At 39.8% G+C, this 27,804-nt stretch overlaps 1 protein-coding gene across 7 annotated transcripts in view; it reads left to right on the forward strand.

Annotated features, from left to right (window-relative positions):
* Positions 1-27,804, forward strand: part of AIG1 (androgen induced 1) — a 277,790-nt gene that overhangs the window by 73,128 nt on the left and 176,858 nt on the right. For all 7 annotated transcript variants that reach the window (XM_025383421.1, XM_025383419.1, XM_025383425.1 and 4 more), the window contains exon 2: positions 3,430-3,585. In XM_025383421.1, coding sequence (XP_025239206.1) covers positions 3,430-3,585 — 156 coding nt within the window. The remainder of the gene's footprint in view (positions 1-3,429; positions 3,586-27,804) is intronic.

Consider the following 27,804-nt stretch of genomic DNA (forward strand, 5'->3'; position numbering starts at 1 on the left):
TTCATGTCTAAAACACCAAAAGCAACGGCAGCAAAAGCCAAAATTGACAAATGAGATCTCATTAAACTAAAGAGCTTCTGCACAGCAAAAGAAACTACCATCAGAGTGAACAGGCAACCTACAGAATGGGAGAAAATTTTTGCAATCTACTCATCCGACAAAGGGCTAATATCCAGAACCTACAAAGAACTCAAACAAATTTACAAGAAAAAAAACAAACAACCCCATCAAAAAGTGGACAAAGGATATGAACAGACATTTCTCAAAAGAAGACATTCATACAGCCAACAGACACATGAAAAAATGCTCATCATCACTGGCCATCAGAGAAATGCAAATCAAAACCACAATGAGATACCATCTCACACCAGTTAGAATGGCAATCATTAAAAAGTCAGGAAACAACAGGTGCTGGAGAGGATGTGGAGAAATAGGAACACTTTTACACCGTTGGTGGGATTGTAAACTAGTTCAACCATTATGGAAAACAGTATGGCGATTCCTCAAGGATCTAGAACTAGATGTACCATATGACCCAGCCATCCCATGACTGGGTATATACCCAAAGGATTATAAATCATGCTGCTATAAAGACACATGCGCACGTATGTTTATTGCGGCACCATTCACAATAGCAAAGACTTGGAATCAACCCAAATGTCCATCAGTGACAGACTGGATTAAGAAAATGTGGCACATATACACCATGGAATACTATGCAGCCATAAAAAAGGATGATTTTGTGTCCTTTGTAGGGACATGGATGCAGCCTGAAACCATCATTCTTAGCAAACTATCACAAGAACAGAAAACCAAACACCGCATGTTCTCACTTATAGGTGGGAACTGAACAATGAGATCACTTGGACTCGGGAAGGGGGACATCACACACCGGGGCCTATCATGGGGAGGGGGTAGGGGGAGGGATTGCATTGGTAGTTATACCTGATGTAAATGACGAGTTGATGGGTGCTGACGAGTTGATGGGTGCAGCACAGCAACATGGCACAAGTATACATATGTAACAAACCTGCACGTTATGCACATGTACCCTAGAACTTAAAGTATAATTAAAAAAAAAAAGAAATATATAGTTATTTCAACTTTTTTGAGTCAATGAACACTCAAATTATCCTTTGGTAGATATGATTAGTACACATGTATGAGAGTTTCTGTAGGGAATGCCCTTTATAATTATATCAATAAATAAATAGAGTATGTCTAGTTGTTTTTGGTATGAAGGCAAACCTTTAAATTACTATAGATGATCCACAACTCAGAATTTTTGACTTATTATATTTCAACTTTATGCTAGTGTGAAAATGATCACATTCAATAGAAACCATACTTTGAGTACTCATGAAACCATTCTGTTTTTCATGTTCAGTACAATATTTAATAAGTTACATGAGATTTTCAACATTTTATCATAAAATAGGCTTGTGTTAGATGACTTCGCCCAACTGCAGGCTAATGTGTGTGTTCTGAGCACATTTTACATAGGCTAAGCTAAGCTATGCTATTCCATAGGTCGGTTGTATTAAATGCATTTCCAACTTAAGATATTTTCAGTTTGCTATGAGTTTATAGGGACATAGCTGCATCATAAGTTGAAGAGCATCTGTAGATATTGTCAGTTGTTTTTCAAACTGGTTGTCCAGATTTACATTCCTACCATAAGCTTTCTGGTTGTTCTACATCTTTGTAACACTTGGTATTGTCAGAATTAAATTGTAAATAATTACACTGGTGAGAAATGCTATCTTATTGTGGTCTTAGTTTGCATTTCCCTGGTTAGTAGTCACCTTTTTATGTTTACTAGCTAGATTAGCATGAAGATTATTATGCCCTGGTAGGGTCACTCCAGTTTAATCAAACTCTATTAGGGCCAACATAGAGATTCAAATATCTAAAGTCCTAAGATATGAAAAATAGAAATATATGAATAGAAGTATATAAAAAATAGAAAATAGAAATTTTTTCTAAGTATGAAATTATTCCCTGAGTCATTTAAGTTATTTCTAGCTATCAAAACATGACTCTTGCCAACACCTCTATTGTGTCGTTCTCAATTGTGGCAGTCTTAGCTTTTCTTACTCTGGTTTTTCTGGCTGTAGAAAGAATGACAATAAACCTTAAGTCACTGAAGCTAAAGAAAGGCTATGTTATGAGGAAACATAGAACATTACTCTGGCTAAGCCTGACTAATAATAGTAAAATTTGGTGAACTCCAGAAAGCCTAGGTTAACAATTTCAGTGTTCTAGTGCTGTGCTAAGTAATGGAACCAAATACTTTTTAGGATCCTTCTTCCCTTGTGAGGACCCTATCCACAGAGAGTTCACAGACTTTTTCTACTGCCAATGAGGAAATTTACCAAAAAAGGTACTTGCTATCTTTTCTAAAGAGCCAATGAGTAAAATTGTGTCTTTTACAAAGATATAATCTGTAAACTATTTTCAGTAGGAAAACAGCCAGAAAAATTTTCCTAAATGTATCCTTGGTGCTAATTTGGTATGACTTTGTGCACAGGAGATACATTTTCTGCCCTTTCCATAATTTGAATGATCATCTGCCTAGCTGCATTACAGTATGGTGCCTGCAGTGTTCTCCCTCTGCCATAGTCCAAGTAAATGAAACATAGCTGATCTAAATGCTTCCGTTTGTAATTGATTTGGGGAATGTACAACCTGTAGTTTTTTTGTGGGGGGGGGGGATTGGAGAAATGGTATGGACATCTCTGTTTATATTACTTTGGAAATATTTTATTTCGATAAATACTAAAAACCTGAGTAGGAGGTCATTTGGTTCAAGTTTGACAACAAAAACTTGTTTCATATCAGCCTTAATTATTACATGCAGTCTATTTTTTTTATGACTCAAGGACCCACTTCCTACCACTTCCTTTGGTAGAAGAACTATCTAAATGTAAGAGATGAAAGCATAGGAAAGTTTTTTTACATTTAGACTGAATTGTCCTATTATTCAGACCATCCTCACCCTTTTGTTTTCACTTCTTAGATGTTTGTTAAAACTCACTAGTTATATTGACTAGTAGAAGCCATAGACCTGACTTAGACTTGACATAGTAGAAACCATTACAAACCATAGACGTGATGCTTTAAAATAACGGTCCTGCCAGTTTGATCGTTGATATTGCTTTCTGTCGGGCTCTATTTAGATGTGTGTGTCCACACATGTTTTGCACTTGTCCCGAGGTGAGTGAAAATGGAAGTGGTGTTTTAAAGATGAACTTTCTCTATACTAGCAAGTTGTAAATGTCTGTTCTCTATTTCTAGGGGCAGCTCTTTAAAATATGCTTCTGATCCTTTCTTATCAGATGTCATGTTGTACACCAGCAGCTCATTTGCTGTTCCACAGCTTGGGTCTCTAGATCTTAATGACTCATACTGATTGTTGTCCCCCTACAGGTTATCCAGGCTGTCTTTTTTGGCATCTGTGTGCTGACTGATCTTTCCAGTCTTCTGACTCGAGGAAGTGGGAACCAGGAGCAAGAGAGGCAGCTCAGGAAGCTCATCTCTCTCCGGGACTGGATGTTAGCTGTGTTGGCCTTTCCTGTTGGGGTTGTGAGTATGATGGAGGATGCATTTCGCCACAAAAGAAACTTGGCTCTTATTTCAGACTTCTAAGAGAAAAAAAAAAGAGCTCATTATAAAAGGTTTCTGTATTATTAGTTTCCTAGAGCTGTCAGTATCACAGACGTGGTGACTTAAACAACAGACATTTATTTTCTCATAGTTCTGGAGGCTGAAGTCTGAGATGCAGGTGTCCACACGGTTCGTGTGTTCTGAGGCCTCTCTCCCCTTGGCTTGCAGATGGCACCTTCTGACTGTGTCTTCACATGCTTGTCCCTCTGTGCCTGTCTTTGCCTAAACTTCCTATTTTTATAAGGCATAGCAGTCATATTAGATTTATTTTAGGGCCCCCTAATGACCTCATTTAACCATATATAATCACCTCTTTAAAAACCCAGTCTCCAAATACAGTCACATTGTGAGATTCTGGGGGTTAAGACTTCCACATATGAATTTTGCAGAGGACACAATTCAGTCTATAACAGTTTCTTAAGCAGCCCAAACTTGAAAGGTAGGGTTCTTGGGTCAACCAGGCTAGTATTTTTTGAACTTGGGAGAGGAAATCAGTATTAGCTCATACTTCTTCAGTTACCCAACTGTGCCATTAGCTACTATCACTGAAGTAAATGCCTCTTAATGTTTGGGTCTGTTTTGACTTCATTGATTTTCATTGTTTTCAGTTAGATTCTCTCCATAACTCAACTTCCTTCACAAGTCTGTTAATTTTCCATTATCTGCACATAAACCATGTTTTTTAAAGGCCTTCAGAGACCCTACTGATTTTAACCTCAGCGTAGCCAGGAGAAGAAGAAGAGAACTCATATATATCACAAATTGTAAAGATGCGTAAGGGGTTGTTATTTAATTCAAATTCAGACCTTTCATTTGCCAGCTGATTTCAGGGAAAAACAGAAGTCTCAGTGATGTGGTCCAGCACATGCCCCAAGTCCATTGTAGGAAGAGTCAGAAAGTTGTTCATAAATCCTTCCAGTGGATTACTCATATTTGTCAGGATTGTAGCTGGTAGGTGGGCCTACATGCTTGCTTTAAGACCAATTAGTAGGCACTCAGATGGTCACTGAATTGCTTTTCCTCTGTGCCAAATTGTATTTTCTTGAATGAAATAAATAGCCCTTAACCCTGAGAACAACACAATGGCCAGAGAGCATTATAATTTGGTCACACTCCTCATTCCCTCATCCTTGTCCTCTGAAAATTTAAATGAGTACTCAGATTGAAGCTAACCAGCAAGTCTCTCAAATTCCATTGTTTAGCATAGCAGAGTTTTATGCTTTCCATATTACTTAATATTTCCTTCTTTGTACTTTCCAAAAAAAATTCAAATACTTTCTATCAGAATAATCATCTAAGAGAACATTTCCATTAGCATAAAGCACAAAAATATATACTTTCTGCCTAAAAGAATTATCTAGAAAATATAAGTCTGTGTGTACATGTATATGCATCTATATCTAATATATAGTATATGTATATATATTATATATATCATGTGTACTTTTTTCTTTTTTAACATTTACTCCCTTGAAATTTCTACAGACATGTCATTGCCTGTGGAAGCCTCGTTGGCTAGAAGGACTACAATAGTAATACAATAAAAAAGTAGGCCAGACGCAGTGGCTCACGCCTATAATCCCAGCACTTTGGGAGGCTGAGGCGGGCAGATCATGAGGCCAGGAGATCGAGACCATTCTGGCTAACACAGTGAAACCCTGTCTCTACTAAAAATATGAAAAATGAGCCGGGTGTGGTGGTGGGCGCCTGTATTCCCAGCTACTCGGCAGGCTGATGCAGGAGAATAGCTTGAATCGGAGAGGTGGAGGTTGCAGTGAGCTGAGATCTCACCACTGCACTCCAGCCTGGGCGACAGAGCAAGACTCTGTCTCAAAAAAAAAAAAAAAAAAGTAAATATAAGTACAGTGTTAACACGTTTTCTCTTAGCTCCCTTCTGTATGTGGTATTAAATTATGTCTCTACAGGGAAAATTTCGACTTATTTTGTAAATTTTGCTACTCTCCTCAAAAGCTCATGGCATATGCCCTTTAGATATTTTTGACCTTCCTTTGGGGGAAAGTTTTGTACCTGCCTGAAGCTTGAAGTATATGTCAACTCTCAGTGTCTTTCCTAAAGTTACTCCATGTATGCTTCATGGTTTGTAAAACAAGTGGTGGCCTTTTTGTTTAGTTATTTGTTTTAGTACATCTGATATTTTCCTCCATCTGTCACTGTCTTCGTTGTTTTGCCTATGTTTTAGAAAAAAGAGGAATAAAAGTGCCTTTCATCCCCACTCACCCCATCCCTCTTAAACCAGAAGTCCCAGCATCATGCTTTCATGGCATGTGGGTGCAGCTGTCCTGGTGGCTCTCTGACAGCCCGAACAGTCCTCATCGCTGCGACCATGGCCTCCCGTGTCACCCAGCACATGGAGGGGATCAGTGCCCTTGAGAATCACAAAAGAAATCAAAGAATAGATAAGGAATTAGAGATGTGTAACTCATTGATGTGTTTAACTTATTTTTTTTTTTTTTTTGCCCATTGATATTTTGTAGTCACTATTTCCATCTTTCGTAATCATCCCTGTTATTGTGAGTCACTGTTCCCTTCATAGTTACTAGTCTATTATTTTCCTAAACTTTTTAACGTTTCTTTCAAAGAAAGTGACATTTCTTTTTCTCTTTCCACCCCTCCTTTCTCTCCCTCCTCTCCCCTGTTTTAAGAAGAATCTAGGTCAGTATTCTCTAGAAATCATCATATGTTTTCTACTATTTCTCTCTTGCTCTGTCATTTGACGTTTTATATCTGTTTATGCAGTTTCCACCAGACTTTTCACTCTAATACACAGAAATTCATTTTGAGGCCAAAAAAAGCCTGATAAATTGTTCCTTCCCAAATCCCGTTAATTTTATTGCAAAGTCATATTTACAGAAGATATGAATGTGCCTCTGTACAAGTATTTGTGTTCATCTGTTCTCACACTGCTAATGAAGACACACCTGAGACTTGAGTAATTTATAAAGGAGTTTAAATTGACTCACAGTTTCACATGGCTATGGAGGCCTCACAATCATGAGGGAAGGCAAAGGAGGAGCAAAGTTATGTCTTACATGGTGGCAAGCAAGAGAGTGTGTTCAGGGGAACTCCCCTGTATAAAGCATCAGATCTTGTGAGACTTATTCACTATCATGAGAACAGCATGGGAAAAACTCCCCCATGATTAAATTACCTCCCACTGGGTCCATCCCACAACACATAGAGATTACGGGAGCTACCATTCAAGATGAGATTTGCATGGGGACACAGCCAAACTATATCAGTATTTTAACACAACATTTTTTTTTCACTAAAACCTTTAATTTTGTGATTTTTTCATCTTTCTCTCCCTAAACTTATTTCCTACCTTTCCTTTCCAAGGTGCTGTGTCTTTGCTGTGACTTCAGAGCTTCCCCTGTCCTTTACCTTTTTCCCTATTCCCCCAGCTGCTCAGAAGGATCCAGAATCCTGCTGTAGTTTCATTCTTATGACTTATGACTTTCTTCCTTATTAAAATGCAAACTCTCCCTGAAGCAATGTCACAAGAAATCACTTGAAGAAGCATCATATTTACTTTTTCTGTGCCTCCAGGCCTGGAATGGAGGTGCCAACCTGGAGGGCTCATTACATCAGAAGGATGGAAGAGCATTAATGGCCAAGAACTGATGGAACCAGAATTATGCCTGTAGGAATCTGTAGCATAAAAATGCTTATCATGTGTGCAGATGATTAATGATAACATTTACAAGTAAATGTCTTCATCATTTTGGTGGACACAGTCAAAATCCTAAAGGGCAAAATTCTTAAGCACCCTCTCTGTGCCAGGGGAGCACCGGGCATCCTATAGCTGCAGGTGCAGAGCCTCAGCTTTGGGTCCTCCTGTGGTCCCCAGAGGCCTCCCCTGCACTACCACCCTGACAGCTGGGGCACTGCCAACCTTGCAGAGTGCTTCCCTGGCTACTATCTACTGACTTTCTTTGTCTACTGCCTTTCTACTTTTTGTCAGTCAGAAGTTGAAAGGGAAAGCAACATTATTTTTGCTTCATGGTACAGGCAAAATGGCATCGGGCATAAAAAGAAAGTAAAGAGTGAATGCATTACGTCTGTACAGCTGAATTTATCAACTTTGTATAAATTTTCCTGAAGAGATCTATTGGCCCCTGAGCTTTTCCTGATGCTCCCATTATCTCTCTCTTTCTCTCTCTCTCACCTCAGCTGAAACCATGGCAGCAAGAAAGACATGGGTGGGTTATCTGGGATTTGTATTTTCTGCATTAATGCTTCCTCCAGTAACGAGGTTAATTGAGAGTTGTCAGTAATTGCTTTATGTGAGCATGAAGCCCTAAATATGATTTTGTGACCCATGCACCTAATGCATCCACTTCAGGCTCTCTCTTCATCTCAAGGATACATAAAAATCATGAAACAGTCCAATCAAAGATAATTGGAGGAAAGTTTTATTTCAGCATAACCTTGAAGAAATCAGGCAAGATTGCTTGAATGAACATGGCATGTATCATCTTGATTTGTGTAGATTCCCATAAATACAAAGCTGGCCTTGATTAGTAATGCTAATGGCCGGAAACCACCAGCACTCCCAAAGCCTTGCAACTAATTTTGCAAGGATAACCCATGGGAGGCTCTTCTTACCATGTGCAGTTTATTTCTGAACCCTGTCACCCTTTTAAAGAATCATTACAAATAATTCTATGACATTATGTGGTCTGGAAGCACTGAAGTTTATTAGGAGCAATCAGACCAAGAATGTCTTTTGTCTCCTGTGAGTTTGTTGACTTTTGTGTTGGCAGATACCATTATGGCTAAGAGACTAGGCTTAGACTTTTAACCACAAAAGTAGGGGGGCATGACAGAAGAGCAGAAACAGCAAATAAATAAATAAATAAATAAAATATATATCTATGAATTTAATGACTATGAAAGTGCCTCTCTCAGGAATCCTAAATGTGCCTCCAACTGCCTACCAAAGAAGCTCTTTAATGAAAAAGAACAATTATTTATACATTTTAAACTTGCTGTCTTTTTTTATAGAGACAGGGTTTCACCCTGTTTCCCAGGCTAGAATGCAGTGCAACGATATTTCGTTGCAGCCTCAACCCCCTGGGCTTAAGGGATCCTCTCACCTCAGTCTCCCAAGTAGCTAGGACTATAGGCATGCACCACTATGCCCTGCTAAGTTAAAAGTTATTTTGGAGACAGGGGTCCCACTAAATTTCCCAGGCTGGTCTTGAACTCCTGGCCTCAGCTGATTCTCCTGCCTCAGTCTCCTGAGTAGCCAGATTACAGGGATAAGCCACCATACCCAACTAATTATCCATTTTTTATTCATTCTAAATTATGCATCCTATTCGTTTGTAGCTGCTCAGCTTGAATAATGCACGTAATCTAACCTCATAACCTCACCAGTACACGTTTGCCCTGGTGTTAGTCTGGTTGCTCTAGCCCCAGTGCTGGTCTGCCCCATCCCGGTATGAAGATGATAGCCCTTTCTGAGTGGGTCTGAGGAGACCTTGGAGATTTCGATCAGTTCTAACCTGGGATGGGTGTCCAGGTTATTAGGAGCAAACTGGCATGTGCCTGTATTAACTTTTCAGGAATTTGACCTTCCTATCTGAGTTTTGACTGAAAGCTGTTTGTTAAGTAACCATTTCTAGTGTTATAATCATGTCTTGTAAAGACTTGGTGAAGATTTTATAGGTATCAACCTATTCCAAAATCCTTTAAAACTTGATTTTACTTGTAATAGGACTGTATGGTATCTGCTTCCTTAGGAAACATGGAAAATGGATTTAAAATCTCAAATGCAAACTCAAAGAAAAAGTATATTGCTATTGTTTTAGAAAAGTAATTCCCAAAAGTCATTTGTTGACATACTAGCTAATTCTAAGCTATCTTTAAGAAAGGTTTTGAGATGCATATAAATTTAGATTGTCATAAACCTACAACTTAAAAATTGTAGTTTCATTACTGATTTTTAAATGAAAGAGATTGGCTTAAATGGGAAACCAGAAAATTAATATTAATGACTAATATTAAGGTCTGTTAATATAACACATAAAGGAAGAGAATTTGATTCTATTTGAGATTATAAATAAAAGCAAATGCCTTTCCTTCTGTTTTGATATTAAGGGGGAAATTTAAAAAAATAAATTGTTTACCCTATTCTACAAATTCTGGATTCAACTTAAAAATACACTTAATATCTTCTGATCCTCTCTTTATTAAATTTTCACACAGATACCTAAAGTCAAGACTTTTCTATTTTCTTTAAGCCTTAACTGATGTTTTAAGTTTCTTTAAATGTCCTTTTCCTTTCTTTTCACTTCTGAAGTTAAAAATACATTGGCTAGATCATGTTTTATGGTAAAACCCAGTACACTGCAGGTGGAGTTAATCAAATGCTTGCCGCCTGCACTGAAATAAGGAATGTGAACTGAGTTACCTAAGAAGGAAGGTTCATAGATGAGAATTCATTCAAGATCAGTAAGGAAAATGAGCCATGTTTTCCCAACACCGGGAGAAAGGCTCAGAAAACTGTAATTACCAAAACTACGTAAGTGATCTTACAATTATTTTTTAATAACTTTTCAAAAGATCAAGGACATTGTATGTTTAGATATATGTAACTGATAAGAAACCAGGTTGCTTCTCAATCATCTCATGTATTCTTTTCTCCTCAGTTGAGAACCAAAGATTTTCTGCTTAGGTGACCTATTTAATTTGCACACGTTTATGCTAGCTCAGAGTGGTCAGCTTTTTTGATGCTTCCAAGACAAATTTCTTAAACATAATAGTCACACTGTAACAAAATTTCACATAGATGCCCACTTTAAAATATATAACAGGGAAAACCGCACGTTTATAGCTAGACCGTTCAAAGGACAGAAGTGCTCGTCAAATCAGTAATTATTTGTGGACCCATGGAGCCTACTGTGTAGCAAGTACTGAGTGCTAAGAGTCAGGATAGTGTTGGCTGAAAATCAATCTGTCTTTCAAAGGTTTCACAGTCTAGGGAGGGCGGCTTTATAAGCTATATCAACAAGTAAATTAAAATAGGGTGTGATGAGTATAATAATACATGTGTTTAAGGTGCAGAGAAGTATCTGCAAAGCGAGAGGGATTAGTTTAAGTAGGTGGGAGGTCCTGAAAGACTTCTCAGAAATAATGACATCTAAGCTCTATTTGAAGAATGACTAAGAACTTACTGGATGTATAACTTAATGATGCATTCAGTTGCGAGTAACAGAATACCCTCAGAAATCCGCCTGGTTCACTCTTTCACTTCATTCAAGTCTGCTCAAATAAGCTCAGCAAAGCTTCTATGAATGATCTATATGAATTAGCCTCTCATTTTTCTCTGTTCCTTTACCTTACTTTATTTTATCCATGATGATTACCACTACCTGGCATATTATGTTTATTCTTTTATTTGTGTAGTGTCTGTCTTCTCTGACTTGGTTCATACTCTGTGAGACCAGGGAAGTTGTGTGTTTCATTTACTGCTTTATCCCAAGCATTAGGAGCAGTGTCTAAATAATTCAAGATTAGTTGAGTGTAATCCAGCCAACTGTGGTTTAAATAATAAAGATATTTAATATCTCACAAGACATGAAACTTTTTGACAGGCAGTTTCAGGGTGGTATTGCTCAGTGTTTTCATATATTGTACTTTTTATTGAGACATGGTCTCACTGTGTTGCCTGGTCTGGAGTGCAGTGGCATGATCTCGGCTCACTGCAGCCTCCACCTCTCAGGCTCAAGCGATCCTCCCACCTCAGCCTCCCGAGTAGCTGGGACCACAGGTGTGTGCCACCATGCCCGGCTAATTTTTGTATTTTTTGTAGAGACAGGGTTTCGCCATGTTGCCCAGGCTGGTCTCAAACTCCTGAGCTCAAGCAATCCACCACCTTGGCATCCCAAAGTGCTGGGATTATAGGCACGAACCACCATGTCCAGGCAGTATTTTCATTTGAGACTTGTACATTTTATATTTTCCACACATTTATCTTCAGAGTGTTACCTTTTTGTCCTTGGACTTGCCACCTAAATCCTCGAGAGGGTTAATAAAGCACCAAGCATCACATCCTTCACAACCATGCTCAAGGACAGAAAAGGAAGAAACTCTAGGGAGCCCTCCCCAAGTATCTGTTTCTTCCTCAGGCGAATAGATTATTCCCAGAAGCTCCACCCGCAGATTTCACCATAGGTCCCATTGGTCAGAACCATCACAGAGCTACAACCAGCAGTGTGGGCCTGGGAATGCAAGAAGCAGCGGAAGGAAATGAAGTTACCATGAGGGCTTAAACTAATTATGGTTTATCCTTAGGGGCTGGGCATATTGCTACCCAAACAAAACCAGGAGTTTTAAAAAATGCAATAAGTAACAAATTTAGGGAATAACAATATGTAAAATAAGTAAAAACTAGTATGAGTCTAGGTAATTTTTTATGTCAGTATGAAAAATATATACAGTAAAGCTGATAAGATTAATCATGGACATTTTCTGTTGTAGCCAAAAAGGTATATTTTTTCCCATTCATTCTCTACCAATAATCATTTTTAGTGTATTCTTACCAGTAGTATCATAAACAACAACTGAAATCTGATATTTGAAGAAGTCCTTCTCAAGGAAAGATTTCTTACACATTTGATGAAATGGTTTAATTTCTAAAGCTCCATATCAAATTCGTCAGAGGTGTCCCTTGCTTTAGACCACAAACTCAAGAGATTCAGACAACTGGGTTCAATAAGTAAAATTTTCCTTGACCACCCTTTCCCCTAGACATTATCATGTCCCATAGATCATTTCACAGAGTTCCTACTCTCTCTCTGGGGAAAAAAAATCACAGAAATATCTCACAAAATGAAGATATTTTCTTCCCATAATTATAGTCATAAGTAAAATACATATTTGAAATTTGAGATCAGGAAAAGGTAGAATTGATTTTCAGTAACACTAGACATGTGTTTCCTGTCCTCAACAATGTGACCCACAAAACCAGGATCTTATATATGTCCTTGTTTTGGGGACCAGGGACAAGATGCAATATTCTTGATTTTAAAAGAAAAGAAAAAAAGCATTCACACTTCTTCTTCCTTCCCTGAATATTTCACTCCCTCCCTCTTTCCCTCTATCTCCCCAACACCCCCATCTCTCTCTCTCTCTCTTTCTCTCTCTGTCTCTCTCTCTCTCTCCCTCTCTCTCACCCTATCTCTCTTTCTCTTTCTACCTTTCTCCTTTCACCTCATCCCTCCACCCTAACCATTGCTTTCTGTGTAGAAAAGGAAACAATAATTTATTTGCTCTGTGGGTGTTCCTGAAATTACTACTGTCCCCGTGGGTGTTTTGAGGTAACTCTTAGCTCCTTTAGCTGGACCAAAATGTACTGTTACATCAGCCAATAAAAAAGTAATTTCCCTTCAAGGAAGGAGCTAGTGGACCTTCCACCTACACAAAATTTACTAACTTAATTGTGCCCATGTGATTACCATTCTAATGATTTGCTTATTTTACCACAAATAGCCAGTCCAGGATAGGACTTTCATTCATTGTACCTTTTTCTATCCCTCTTACGGAACAAAAGTTAAGGCATAATTCTGACTATTGGGAAGGTGATGCAGAAACTCAGGTGGGAAAGTGGGAAGATGAGGAGAGGGCAGGTGGTGAGGAGAGTGTAGCCCTGCCAGCCAGCTCACAGTCTCCTAAGCACCTCTGAAGAGCACATTTTCCAGAAGTTTCCCACCAGAGAATGTCCCTTTAGGTTAGGTCTGTACATAAGTAGGCTACGTCGGTACTTGATTTACCCATAGCAACAAATGTATACTGGGAATTTGGGCTGTGTTGGTGGAGTTGTTGCCACATGAGGAAACTGAAGAAAGCTATGCCACAGAGGGAGTGGAAGGAGCCCTTAAGTCTTGTCTGCTTTTGCACTTTTCTGGGTTCTCTGCTACTTTGTTCATTTTTGACCAGAAAAGATTGGAGAGGAATGTGAAATAAGAAAAAATCCTAGACACAAAGGAGTGGCATGCCCAAGTTCACAGGCATGACGAGAGAGGAATTTTATCACCTTGCCACTTGATCCTGAGGACATCTCCCCTCCCCTTTGTTTCACTTAAAAATCAACCATGAAATAAGAAGACTGCATTCATACATGCATACATAACTCAAAAGAAGGAAGACTCCGCACTCCCTTGGCCAGAGGGTACTGTGAGCATGCCCTGGCCCAGTGGGTGGCTGTTACACTAGACAATAAAATTAGCACCGAGTCAACAAAGGAAAATGGCCCCCAGATTCATTAATAAAGCAACGTTTTGGTCTGAACATTCAGAAATGCTACCTGAACCCACCCCATTAGCTCAGAGTTCTGAAGAATACACCACATACGGAGGCCTCTGCTGTCACCTGTTTTAGTTCCTGCCTGTGAGCGAACAGTTCCACTTGTACTTTCTGAGTCTTCTCACTATAGCCCTTCCCAAGGAAGCAAAACCTGCAAACAACCCAAGAGCCTAAACAATGGAATGAGAACTGACTCTCACTACATGCTTGCTGTGGGCCAGGCACTGTGCTAAGGGCTATATTGGAACAATTTATTTAATCCTCACATCCCCAGAAGGTAGGAATTCTCACTTCACCGAAGACTCTTCTGTTTTGCAGTTTTACAGATGGGGTTCCCATTTTATAGCTTGCCTGCTTGAGGTCACACAGCAAGTAAATGATGCCAGTAAATCAACCAGGCTTTGAACCCTAACACTCCAACTAACGGAGTGCTTGCTCTTAGCAACCAGTTATGTGCTGTATAATGACGTTTTCATCAATGACAGATGACATATACAGCAGTGGTCCCATAAGACTATAAACCTATATTATGGACTGGACATGGTTGCTCACACCTGTAATCTGTGAGAGGCCGAGGCAGGCAGATCACTGGAGCCCAGGAGTTTGAGACCAGCCTGGGGAATATAGTGAGATCCCATCTCTACAAAAAAAAAAAATTAACTAGGTGTGGTGGCATAAACCTGTATTCCCAGCTACTCGGGAGGCTGAGCTGGAGGCTGAGCTGGGAGGATCCCTTGAGCCTGGGAGATGGAGGTTTTAGTGAGCTGAGATTGTGCCACTGTACTCCAGCCTGGGCGATGGAGTGAGACCTTGTCTCAAAAACAAAACAAAAAGCAAAACAACTGTATTAGGGGCCAGATGTGGTGGCTCATACTTATAATCTCAGTGCTTTGGGAGGCTGAGATGGGAGGGTTGCTTGAAGCCAGGAGTTCAAGACCAGCCTGGGGAACAGCCAGACCCTGTTCCTACAAAACATTTAAAAAGTAACCTGCTTGGTAGCATGCTCTTGTAGTCCCAGCTACATGGGAGACTACAGTAAGATCGATTGCTTGAGCCTAGAGGTTCGAGCTGCCGTGAGCTGTGATCACTTCACTGCACTCCAGCCTGGGCAACAAGAGCACGACTATGTCTCCAAAAAACAAAAAAAGAGAGAGAAAAGAAAAAACCACCAACAACATGCCTTTACTATGTTTAGGTGTGTTTAAACACACAAATACTTAATATCGTGTTGCAGTTTCCTGTGGTATTCAGTAGTCTGTAGCTTAGGAGCAATAGGCTATACCATCTATAGAGCCTAGGTATGCAGTAGGCTATACCACCTAGGTTTGTGTAAGTACAGTCTATGATGTTTACAGGATTGTAAATAGCCTAATGACATGTTTCTCAGAACATGTCTCTGTCATTGAGTGATGCGTGATTGTACTCTAAACTTTTTGACAAACCTAACCTAATTTTACTTTTCATCATTTGCCTGATAGACATCTTTAGCTATGTACATAAGGCCTGAGCTGACCAAAATTTCTAACTTTGGAGAATGTATCAGAATAAGAATAGGAGTTGTGTAGAATCTGGATTGAAAATAACTGTTTTATCTTTTTCCTTGAGGTGGCTTAACAGACTGTGTTCATTTGTGCTTCTGTTGTCTCCCTTTGATACACTGTTTCACACTGTAGAGCCAATGGTTTTATACAGTTTTACAGGACAGCTTGCAAAGTGCACGTTTTGACAAGAAAAGAAAACCTTCCCTCTTTGTCTTCTCATTTCAAATATTGCATGCAGATTTTAGCTACCATATGTTTACCCAACGTACTTGTTTTTAATATGTGAAAATAAGGTTATATCAGTAGAATTGGCTACCTTTAAAAAAATTGGTTGCAAAATGTATCCAGTATATCATCTGTGAATCATCGCTGGGCTTCCAAGAAGGCATAGTTTGTAGCTACACAATTGCAAAAAAACTATTTTTGGCAAGAAGTGATCCAATGCATTCCACAGCAGCATCCTAAAAACTGAATGACACCTACACCGTGAAACATTTTAAAAGAATTACCAAAACTCTGCTTTATCAAGGGTTTTCAGTCAAATCTGCTTTTCTTTTTAAATTTATAATTGATTCCTCCACCCATTTTAAACAAGGATTTGAGGTGGTGTAAGTCAAATCTGTCACTCAGGCAAACACTGTAGCATCCTGAGCCCTGTTGTTCATCAAAGGCCTTCTGTAATTAATCTTGACTGTTTGGGTAAGTGCCTTCTATATTATGGTGTTAAGAAAGGCAGAGAAACTTTCTTATGCCTTTTATCCCTTTAAAAAGGGATGGAAGTAAGGAAAATGGAAAGAAGCCTTCAATAGACATTCTGGCAAGTTCTGTTATCGTATATTGAGTGCTAAGTGCCAGTCACTAAGCTAACCACTATCGTATGATTTCACTGACTCTAGAAGAGGATCTTACCTAATAAATAAGAGACACTGAGCAACAGGAAGCCACTCGTCCCTACAGATTGTGATGTCCGGAAGAAGACTGGGGCCCATTAGGGTGGGAAAACTGCTGCCATCCTGGCTGTAGCAGCTGGTTCTTTCTCTGCCTCTGTCCTATTGAAAGAAAATGCCTGCCCTATGAGATCTGATCAGTGATGTTTGATGAATGACATTTGTGCTTGAAGCGTCTCAAGCAAAAAGGGTATTAAGAGAGGAGAAAGAAAGAAAAGCTCATGGGCGAGAAAATCACCCTCATGAAGTAGATTTATGTTGGATCCCCAGGTTCCCCTTCACAGATCAGTGTCAAAGCAGATGTTTCTCCCCAATCTTGGCACCTTCCTCAACTGCTGATACTCAAAGTTAATTAGTTGAGTATAACCGTATCTCTTAATTGATGAAAAGTGTTTTTCAACAACAAAAATATCTATCATTGGTCCATGATTCTAGATGGGGCCTAAGCAGGTAGACCAAATGCCAAGAAAGAAAGCTCTGAAGTGCTCTCAAGCAGAAAGATTGCAGACTCATGGACAGTGTATATCCATCTTTGAGTCATATTGATTCCAAAGATGACCATTTGTTTGCTGACTCCTCCCACTTTATTTATACAGCATAGATCATCATAGAAAAATTTTAAAGGCAAAATGCAAAAGTTCACACCAATTTCCACAATAAGCACTTATTACCCTTATAATAAGAAAGTCCCACAGGAAGGTATTAGAAAAGTCCTCCTACAACTACTCACTTTTGGGAAATAATTCACCATTGTGTTTGTAAGTGTGCTCGCATTTAAAGATGTTCATGTTCTAAATGTGAATGGCAAATGGTTCATAGAGAAAAACAAAAAATATTGATGTGTTATTGATACAATACCAATAAACAAATATGCCAGCCTCTCCAAAAGTTATTTTCCCATTGCAAATTATGTGTATAACTTGCTATGTATTTTCCTAGTTTTTAATGTATATAATCTAAAATAAACAAAACAGAAAACCATAGCCTTCCTCCTCTCCTAGCCCCATAGCAATTCCAGAGCAGTGATATAGTCATTTGTGGGTGTCCTAGTGTGCTTGGAAGTCCCGAAATGTTCTTGTAGCCTAGAACACTCTGTTTTGTTAGTCTATTTTGAGATAATCCTTCTCTCAGTCAATGAACTTATGCTGAGTAAATGATTATAGGCTAAAGATTAAATCAGAAACATAAGTAATTTATGTTGTGAAAAGCTTATCAGGTGAACTAAAAAATTGTCAGATTGCCCAAACTCTCCCTAGAGGCAATAACTTCGAAGAAGCCAAAAGGGACGCCGAATTCTGGGTGAACTTGAATTGGATGATACTAGTGACAGGTAGTCAAATTACTATAATCTGATGAATTCATTTGTACAGTGGGGATTGACTGGCCTGGTAGAACACAATGCTTCCTCGGGTGGCCAGGGAACTCTGTCCTGTCTACAAAACTGGCGATGCATTTTTGCTCTTTAATGCCCATACACCTACTCACTATTATGATCATTCTCCTGTTAGTGTATCTTTCTTGGGTACGCTGTATTTCATTTTATTAGCCTTCACTTTCCACTGTTACAGTAGTATTCTGGTCAATAGTATTCTGTTACTCTGCTACTACACCCAAGGCATCAAATATAGGCATTGACACATAGTCATCTAACATAGGATGCTTCTAAAAAAAAGCATGATTGGTTTGTTAATTAACTTGTACTAGATTGGATTAAATTAGGTGTTTCTTACTTTTATCCTCAGGTAACTGAGATGTGTTTAGCTGGATGTCTCTCCTGTGTACTTACAGCTACCCTTTGGATACTTACATTAATGTAATTTTATCAAATATCTATAGTCCCCTTTTATTTAAAAAATGAGACAGAAAGACAGCAAGAGTTTGATTATTCAGTGATTTTATGGTGGAGAAAAGGCCCAAATAGATTTTTTTTTTCCAAAAGAAACGTAAATCAATCCTAATTGATAGTGGTTCCCTAGCATATTAAAAATAGTCTTATGTGAGGTTTATGGCTATCTGTTTAATTATTTCATTTATTGTCACTTGACAGAGAGTGAAAGAAGCCTTGCTTTATTTATTTGGAGTGGAGTTCCATTCTAAATGGATCTAACTCTGAGCCCATAACAGAAGGGTTAGTTATTAGAGTGGTAAAATGTTCAACTTACGGGATAATCTCACCTGTGTGAGGCGTAAGACAACCAGATGTACAAAAGTTTCCTCCCTCCAGGCCTTATTTTCGCCACGCCCTACCCTCTCACAATGCACACCACCTTGCTAACCAGACCCTTCAGACATCACTCTTCACAAAATAAGACTGCCACCACTAGAAGCCAAGCCCAGGCAATTTGGATTCTGTAGGTGGGAAAAAAATCAACCCTAATAGCCATCATTCTCATGTTTTGGTCAGTGGTAAAACTGACCAGATAGAGATGCCTGAGGCTGTGAGAAGAGACAGAACTGGAGGAGTATGGCAAGATTGGTGCGGTTTCAGCCTGAAGTCACAGGGATGACACAGGGTACAACCTCAAAGACCCCATCTGCAAATCCAGAGAGACAGCTAGTCACAGGGATCCATCCATGCAAGCTGGCATTCTGGGGGAAGATTCTACCTCAAAGATAAAGTGAGAATATGATGGGAGCCTATTAACTAAAATTTGAGTAGGGAAGGAAATGTGCAAGGTACAAGGCAAGACCCAGGTATCAGTTAGGACCAGCAAGTATTCTAAGTCACTATTGCTTCTCTTTCTTATGGATATGAATTTCCTAGAGGGAAGATGTACCTGGTCAAATAATCCTGGTTGAAATGCTTTTTTTTTTTTTTTTTTGAGATGGAGTCTTGTTCTGTTCTGTCACCCAGGCTGGAGTGCAGTGGTGCGATCTCGGCTCACTGCAAGCCCCGCCTCCAAGGTTCAAGTGATTCTCCTGCCTCAGCCTCCCGAGTAGCTGGAACTACAGGTGCCCTATGCCTGGCTAATTGTTTGTATTTTAGTACAGATGGGGTTTCACCATATTGGCCAGGCTGATTTCGAACTCCTTGCCTCGTGATCCACCTGCCTCGGCCTCCCAAAGTGCTGGGATTACAGGTGTGAGCCACTGTGCCCAGCAGAGATTTTATTAATGCATTTATTACTATAACAGACAAGAATGCTGCTACCCTGTGGCCTTGTGAAGCATGTTCAATCCAGAGGACCAGCTTGATGATTTTTCACCATTCATGACCATTTTCCTTTCCGTTTAGTTTTTTTCTAGAATGATTAACCAGATTTACTAGCCAAAAGTTGAGTTCCGACTATATGCAGGTTCTTCTAGGGGACCCAGAACTAGCTATGAAATAATAGTCTTTGGCATTTAATTTATTTATTCGGCTAATTATTAATAGATTCAAAAGTATCTAATATGTACAAAAAGTGTTTAGAGAGATTCAAAGTGGCCAGGTGTGGTGGGTCATGCCTATAATCCCGGCACTTTGGGAGGCCAAGGCTGGAGGATCACCTGAAACCAGGAGTTCGAGACCAGACTGGAAATGAAGTGAAACTCTGTCTCTACTCCCCCTGCAAAAAAATTTGAAAGCATAGGGGTCTCACTGCCTGACCTCACATTCCGGTTTGGACATTATTAACTTTTTGACTCTGGGAAAGATACTAAAATTAAAATTTTCTAAAGATATGTTTTTTTCATCTGTAAGAGTAGGTAAAATAATAGTAGCTACCTTAAAGTAGTTATGATTCTTAAAGAACATGTTGCTTTTGAAATCTCTGGCCCATAGATTGTTAAGACTACACAAAGGCAAGCCAGCCTTAATAAAGCACTGAGAAAGATCGCATGTGTATAATATTCTCAAAATGACGAAACTGCAGTGATGAAGAACAAATCAACAGTTGCCAGGGGCTAGTTAAGGTTGTGGGGAGGGTGTGAGTATCAACAGTTAGTACCAGGCCTGCTGGGGCGATAGAGTGAGACTCTGTGTAAAAAGAAAGAAAGGAAAAAAAAAAAAAAAGAGTTAGTACCAGGGAGTTTCTTTGTGATAACAGAATGCTTCTGTATCCTGAGCAGGGCAGTTGTGACACAAATCTATATGTGTGATACCACTCCCACCTCCACCAAAAATGAGTGCATGTCAAAGCTGGTGAAACCTGAATTTGGTCTGTAGGTTATAGTATCGGATCAATGTTAATTTTCTGGTTTTGAGGATGTACCATGGCTATGTAAGATGATATCACTGGGGAAAGCTGGGGGAAGGATACACGGGAACACTGTGTTGTCTTTCAATTTATGAGTCTTAGATTATTTCAAAATAGAGGGGTTTTTGTTTTGTTTTGTTTTTGAGACAGTGTCTCTCTCTGTAGCCCAGGCTGCAGTGCAGTGGTGTGATCTTGGTGCACTGCAGCCTCCACCTCTCAGGTAAGCAATTCTCCTGCCTCAGCCTCCTGAATTGCTGAGATTACAGGCATACACCACCACATCTGGCAATTTTTTTTTTTTTTTTTTTTTTGTATTTTTGGTAGGGACATGGTTTTGCCATGTTGGCCAGGCTGGTCTTGAACTTCTGTCCTCAAATGATCCACCTGCCTCAGCCTCCCAAAGTGCTGGGATTATAGACGGGAGCCACTCAAAATAGTTTCAAAATATAAGGCAGGAAAAGAGATGGGACAGTGTAACAGAGAAGAGATAGACTTTGTCTCTGCCCTTATGGAGTTTACATTCTACTGGGAAGAGAAACCAGTAATTACACAGTCAGTTATTTCTTTTTTTTTTTTTTTTTTTTTTTTTTGAGACAGAGTCTCACTCTGTTGCCCAGGCTGGAGTGTAGTAACGTGATCTCAGCTCACTGCAAGCTCTGTCTCCCGAGTTCACGCCATTCTCCTGCCTCAGCCTCCCGAGTAGCTGGGATTGCAGGCTCCCACCACCACGCCCGGCTAATTTTTTGTATTTCTAGTAGAGACAGAGTTTCACTGTGTTAGCCAGGATGGTCTCGATCTCCTGACCTCATGATCTGCCTGCCTTGGCCTCCCAAAGTGTTGGGATTACAGGCGTGAGCAACCGCTCCTAGCGTACAGTCAGTTATTTCATGGTAACTGTGCTCATGTTACGAAGGAAAAATGTAACGTGCTATGAGAGCATGTGCGAAGACCAGGGGCCGGAAGCTAGGACAGCTCAGGAGAGGCTTCTTGTTAGGGGGGTGATATCTAAGCTCCCACTCCTATGGTAGGGTGAGCTGGGTGGGATGGTGGGAGGCATTCTAGGGAAAGGGAGCAACATTGATGGGGACCTGGAGGGTGAAAGAGCCCTCAGCAGCTTAGAGGAACTGGCAGCTGTGCAGGAGTCAGAATTAAGTAGGCCAGTGTTACAAGCACAGTGTTGTGGGGGTCAAGGAAAGAAGCAATTATGTTTGACAAGAAACTGGGGGAAGAAAACAAGTGCACCATGATAGCAGTAATGGATAAAGCTTAGATTTTGAAATGGGTTGTTTTTTAATGAATTTAAAGCTGCAGTTATAAAACCCACAAAGGAATGTATACTTAGAGTGTGTGATGAGTTTGGGAAGCCACACATAGTCTGGTGAAGAGGGTCCCTGGAAGAAGCTGGAAAGGTACTGGGAAGAGCATTTGGGGCTTGACCACAAAGGAAGTTCGATTTTTTGTCCTGCAGGCATGGAGGAGCCGTTGGGACTTTTGAACTGGCAAGTTCTTCAAAGCTTACTCAGACACCAAGATAAAGCATAGATGGAGTTAAAGAGAACTGAAGCCGGTGAGCCTGGCCAAGAGGCTACTGCAGGAGTCCAGGATAGGGACATTAGAGCCTGAAGCTGGGGTGAAGGCAGTGGTACTGGGACAGGGAGTGACAAAGGAGCCTCATGTCAGCAAGCCGAGCCAACAATGGGGGCCTCAGATCCTGGAGCATCTCTCCTAGTATGTAGGTTGGTGCAAACGTAATTTTGCTTTTTGCAAATTATCCCTCTGAGGTCCAATGTAGGTACATAAAAACATACATGTAACACATCTACTGTGGCCTTGTTAGAAACTGGGAAATTGGAAAGAATGCATATATCCATTAGTGAGTACTTGAGTAAACTATGGTACATCATCCTACAGTGGGGTTCTATGGAGCACTTAAGAACCATGGAGTATCTTCTTAAAATATTAAGTCAGAAGAATTGCAGAAGACTAGGTATAGTATGACCTAATTTCATAGAATAATGTGTAGAGTGCATTTTACATATGTAGAAAAAGATCTTGAAAGATATACCTCTCCCTTTGGCAATAAAGATCTTTGCAGGTGAAGATTGTAAAGAATGTTTACTTTTTATACATTTCCTTATAGTGATTTATTTATTACAAATATGTTCGTGCTTCAATGTATCTGTCTGTTGCACTTCTACATGAATGGTGTTGTCTTAGATTGGACTCCTGTGACCAGGCTCTGAGATGCAGAAGGAGGCAGCCTTTGGGAGGTGCCCCTGTTAGGAAGTAAGGAAGACAGCATTGGGCAGAGAGGGAAGCTCACCCATATTGTAGTTGTAACTGAGACACAGTAGGAGCTCTTGAGCTGGGATGGCCCTTCACAGTCATCCTAAATTTGGGTAGGGTCTTTGTATCCTTGCATTAGCCAGTCATTGGGTTTGTACTGCCTTGAGGAGGGAGCATGACCTTGGGCTGTTCCATTCCCTGTAGCTGAGGGCAACTCCCGTTGAAGGATATAGCTGAGAATGGCCAGCAACTGATAGTCCTAAGCACTGGCCAATGGATGCCCTGACTCTGAAGAGGGGATCTGGGAAAGCACTAGAGTATCCATTACAGTTATTTGGTGTAAGTTTAAAATTTATTTTCAGACCTTGCAGACCTTGCTTAATTATCTTAGCTTCGCTTTCCTAATACAAAGATAAAAGAGGAAAAAATGATTACCTCAATGTGAAAAAAATTAAATGAAATTAAAAAACCTTTTTGATTAAAAAAGTCTGGGCAATTAGGAGTAAAAAGCAATTTATTTGACTTGGTAGAGAGTACTTTCTCCAGGCTCCCCTTTCTCTGAAGGTGTAGGCCCTCTGAGGGCCAGGCTCTTCTGGCTTGATTTCCTCCATCGCGTTATGTGGCCTCAGGCCTTGCCTTCCATCTCCTTGACCACAGTCCACAGAGTGCTCTGACTCTCATATTGGTATTTGCCTCCAGGCAGTCCCAGTTTCTGAGTTTGCTTCTGTTTTCATTTTTCCTCTCTTCTTCTTTTTTTTTTTTTTTTTTTTGTGGCTCCCAGTGATTTCCCTTCCTTTCTTGTGTGCTCAGCAATACATTTAAAAGTATATTTGTTGTAATTTATTTAGCACCTAGTGTTTCACAGCAGGAAGGTTTTTCAGTGTATCTAGTCCACAGTTCTGCAGAAAGCTAAACCCCGACTGTCTTCACCAAAGGCAATTTTTCCTTTTACTGCCTCTAATGTGACTTTCAGTTTTATTTTTTATGTTTCATTTCATAAGTTCATTCACCTTTATCCTCTTCTCCTCTTGCTCTATCTTCTCTCGAATCTCAGTTTTTCTTCTTTGACCTCTTTTCTTTAATGGAGAATTATTTGATCATGAATTATACCTATTGGGGCAAACTTTTCTGGTGTGTATCATTCCGCTGACTTCTTAAAATCATCTTCCTCTTTATGTTTTTTGTGGTATCTATGACTACATCCCATACTCTTTCGTTTCTTGTGATTATGCATTCTTAAATTGGTTTGTTCTTACCGAGCCAGCTATTTGTGAAAGGATAGAACTGGAGACAGGCTAGGGAACGGAGCTAGGGCAGCTTGAATTTCCATCTATTTTCCACGACTGCCTTGTCCTGGAGAATGGCCTCTGTGTGAGCTCAACTCGTTTCTCTCTCCTCAGCTCATTTTTATCACAACTCTTTTGGATGGTGACATAAAGCTTTGTTTCCATCAGGTGAGCATGAGCCATATATTCAGGCTTGTTACCACCACTCTTTTCTTGTTGACCTTAGTGCACCCACATCCTGCTCTGGCAAAGATGACACACTAGCCCGTTTCCATGTTTAGCATCATCACCTCTGACCCCTACTGCCAAACAGGGATCAGAGCATTTCCCCAGTGCTTCCATGCATCGAGACCTCATGTTCCCAGCCAAGGGTCATTTAATGTCCTTCAGGGTTTGCCACCTGTAAAGACCGCTCTGTTCTGCTCGCTGAACCAGAGAGCTGCAGGATCTTGTTTCTTCCATCAGAGTCTCCCCATGTCCTCGTTTAATTTTCCTAACACTTGGCAGCCTTTTAAAGAGTGATGTTTGGATTATGGGTGTTTCCTACTGTTTCATCAGTTTTGCTTCTGTTTCTCATTCTACTAATTTTTGGTTGACTTAAGGAAAGAGAGCTTTCAGTCTTGCTCTTGATCTTGAAGTCCAGAGGATTATTATAGGATGATAGAAGACTTAAGCAGGTGAGGGAGGAGCTATCTCATAGATGATCTGAGAAGGGCTGGGCCATAAGAGTAGCCTGGAAGGAAGGAGATTTCTTCCTTACACACAGAAGGACAAAAATCCACAGGGAACATACAGGAGGAATTTTAGGTCAATAGGAAGAAAAGGAGTAAAAAGGTACTTGCTCCTGTGGGAGATGTGGAGTCTGGCATGTACAAGGAACAGCAATAGACTTTATTCATTTATTCAGCAAATTTTTATCACATCCATGCTCTATGCCAGGCAGTGGGGAACCAGTAATGAACAGGACAAACCAATTCCTGTTCTCTGATACTTCACTTTCTCATAGAGGAGCCACAAAACAAGGAAGAACTGAGCAGCAGCAACAACAGCAAGAGCCTGTTGTCTGCCAGGTTCTATAATAGACAACAGAGCAGTGGAAGGTCTAGTGCAGGTGCTATTTAAGCTAGACCTGAAAGAACAGAGAATCCAGCCATGTGAAAGGAGGGGAAGAGCATTCCTGGCACAGAGTAGAAAATGCTGTGGCCCTGAATCAGGAAAGAGCTTAATAATTTTCAGGAACAAATTACCGGTTGGGCTTGAAGGAACAAGACAGAACATGCCACAGGCCGAGATTGGAGAGAAAGGAAGGAACCAAATCATGTAGGCATTTGTAGGAGCTGGGTTTGTATTCTATCATTACTTCCTGAGTCAGTAGAGATAATGAAGAACAGAAATCTAGGCAAATATGGATAAATTGTAAATGTATCAAAATGATGAAGTTAAAACCCATGAAAAAAAGAGCATAACATCAACATGTGCTTTGGCAATTCTCTATATGGAGATTCGGGTTTTAAGATGATTTGGGCAGAATTCATAGCATAAAAAAATTAACATTACTCACAGACTTACATTCTAAGGAGAAGAATTCCATGTCATGCTTTTAGGAATGAATCCTAGAAACTGATTGTCCTCTGGAACAAAGGAGACTGTGGCATTTTAGAGAGCCCTAAGCTTCACTATATGTTTCTGAATTTGAGGGTATGGTTGAGGAAAATCAGCCAGAAAGAGAGGACTTGGACACCCAGGATTCCATAGATCTCGAAAGTAGGAAGGCAAGGGTCCTGCTGAAGGAAACATTCACTCTTTGCATGGGGGCCCTCAGAGACGAAGCCAGATAGCATGCACAACACCCAGCTTATTCTCATGCCCATGCTTTCTCTGTTTGCATAGAGAAATCACAATTGGAAACATTTCTAAAGATTACCCTTCTGCAACAGAAAGAATTGACTGGAAACTAAGTCATTAAAAAGAAATCTGGAAGCAAGGTAATAGAGCCCCAAACAGAATTTAAACTTTTTCCTATGAGTATTTGGTAAAGTCTCAGTACTGACATATCAGAATATATATAAGATTTTATCCAGTTGAAGCTGCAGACTTTAAGGATGTATCCATTTCCTCCCCTCTTCCCTCCTTCCTTCCCTCCATCAACAGTAAATGTTTGAGATGATGCTATCCGGCCTTTATAGACCAATCTATAGATAAATGACTCTAGCCTTCTTCATGGCAAATTTCTCTCCAACATCCTTTGCATTCTAATTGGTCTTACCCAATTCCAAAGAATTTCCCATTAATCAATAAAGCTTCTTCTTAGAAGTGGACTAAAGCTGAAGTTTCAGCTTCTGTTAGACTCCATGTGAGAGACTCCTTTCAAAAGGAGGCAAATTGTGAATCCAATTTTCTTTTGGCATTAATTTCCTAGTAATTCTGGGGGTTCAAATGAGACATCAATGACTAGCTGTCACTCAAGTATTTTGTCTCAAAGCTTAAAGGACTGGAAAGTGACTGTGCTCCTTCCACTCTCAGTTCAAGTACAGTATTCTGTTCCTGGCAGCCAAGAGGCAGCAGGTGTAGGATGAGGAATAGCTGGCCATTGCTCCTGGCCAGAGAAGACACTTCTTCACAACAGTGGAAGGTTTCAGTATCGCTTAGCCTGTCCAAGAGAAACTATTTTTGTTCCATATCCATGCCCTGGTAGGAGAGTTCAAATTTATTTTGGGTTTGCTGATGGCTATACTATCAGGAGGATATCAGTGCAGGAAGCCAAGAAGCTACCATCTGTTCTGTGTTTATATCTAAAGAATTATTTAGAAGACTGATTACTCAGTTAGCTGGGCCTCCTGACCTTCTAGTATTACACTTAGAAAGGTAACTAACACTTTCTTGAAAGTCACTTCACTTTTAATAACCCATATAATTCCCTCAGTATAAGGTAGGGATCAAAGTATTGACCAAAGCTTCACACTGAGTCTCATGTGTTGTGGATGCTGTGAATGATCACTTGTGGTGAACAGAAAGTGACTCCTAATAGTGGTATGTTAGTAAATATTTAACAGTGGGCTCTCTCTAGGGAAAAAATACCGGATTCATAGCATTTGTTAGTTTCCATGATGAAATATTAAGAACAATTTTATAAATTCAAAACATAGGTGAAATATAGCAATTCCACAAAAGATAATAATGACCAAAATCAACTCAAGCAAAAGTAGGAAGCCCAAATGGCCCTATATTTATTAAAGAAAATGAATTCACAAATCTACCCACCAGAAAAATTGCAAGTCCAGACGGCTTTACTAGGGAAGTATATCAATTGCATAAGGAATAAATTACACTAATCTTGTGCAAAACTCTTCAGAAAATAGAGGAGGAAACACTTCCCAACTCATCTTTTGATTCCAGAATTTATACTATTCCCAGAATTAGGTGAAGACATTATGAGAAAAGAAAATTACAGATCAGAGATCAGTATACTTCATGAATAGAGATGAAAAGAAAATTCTTTGCAGAGTATCAGCAAATTGAATCCAGTAAAAACATATATATATATATTTATATAAATTATAATATATGATGA

The sequence above is a fragment of the Theropithecus gelada genome, chromosome 4 (genome assembly GCF_003255815.1).
Source record: "Theropithecus gelada isolate Dixy chromosome 4, Tgel_1.0, whole genome shotgun sequence".
NCBI classification, from domain to species: Eukaryota; Metazoa; Chordata; class Mammalia; order Primates; family Cercopithecidae; genus Theropithecus; species Theropithecus gelada.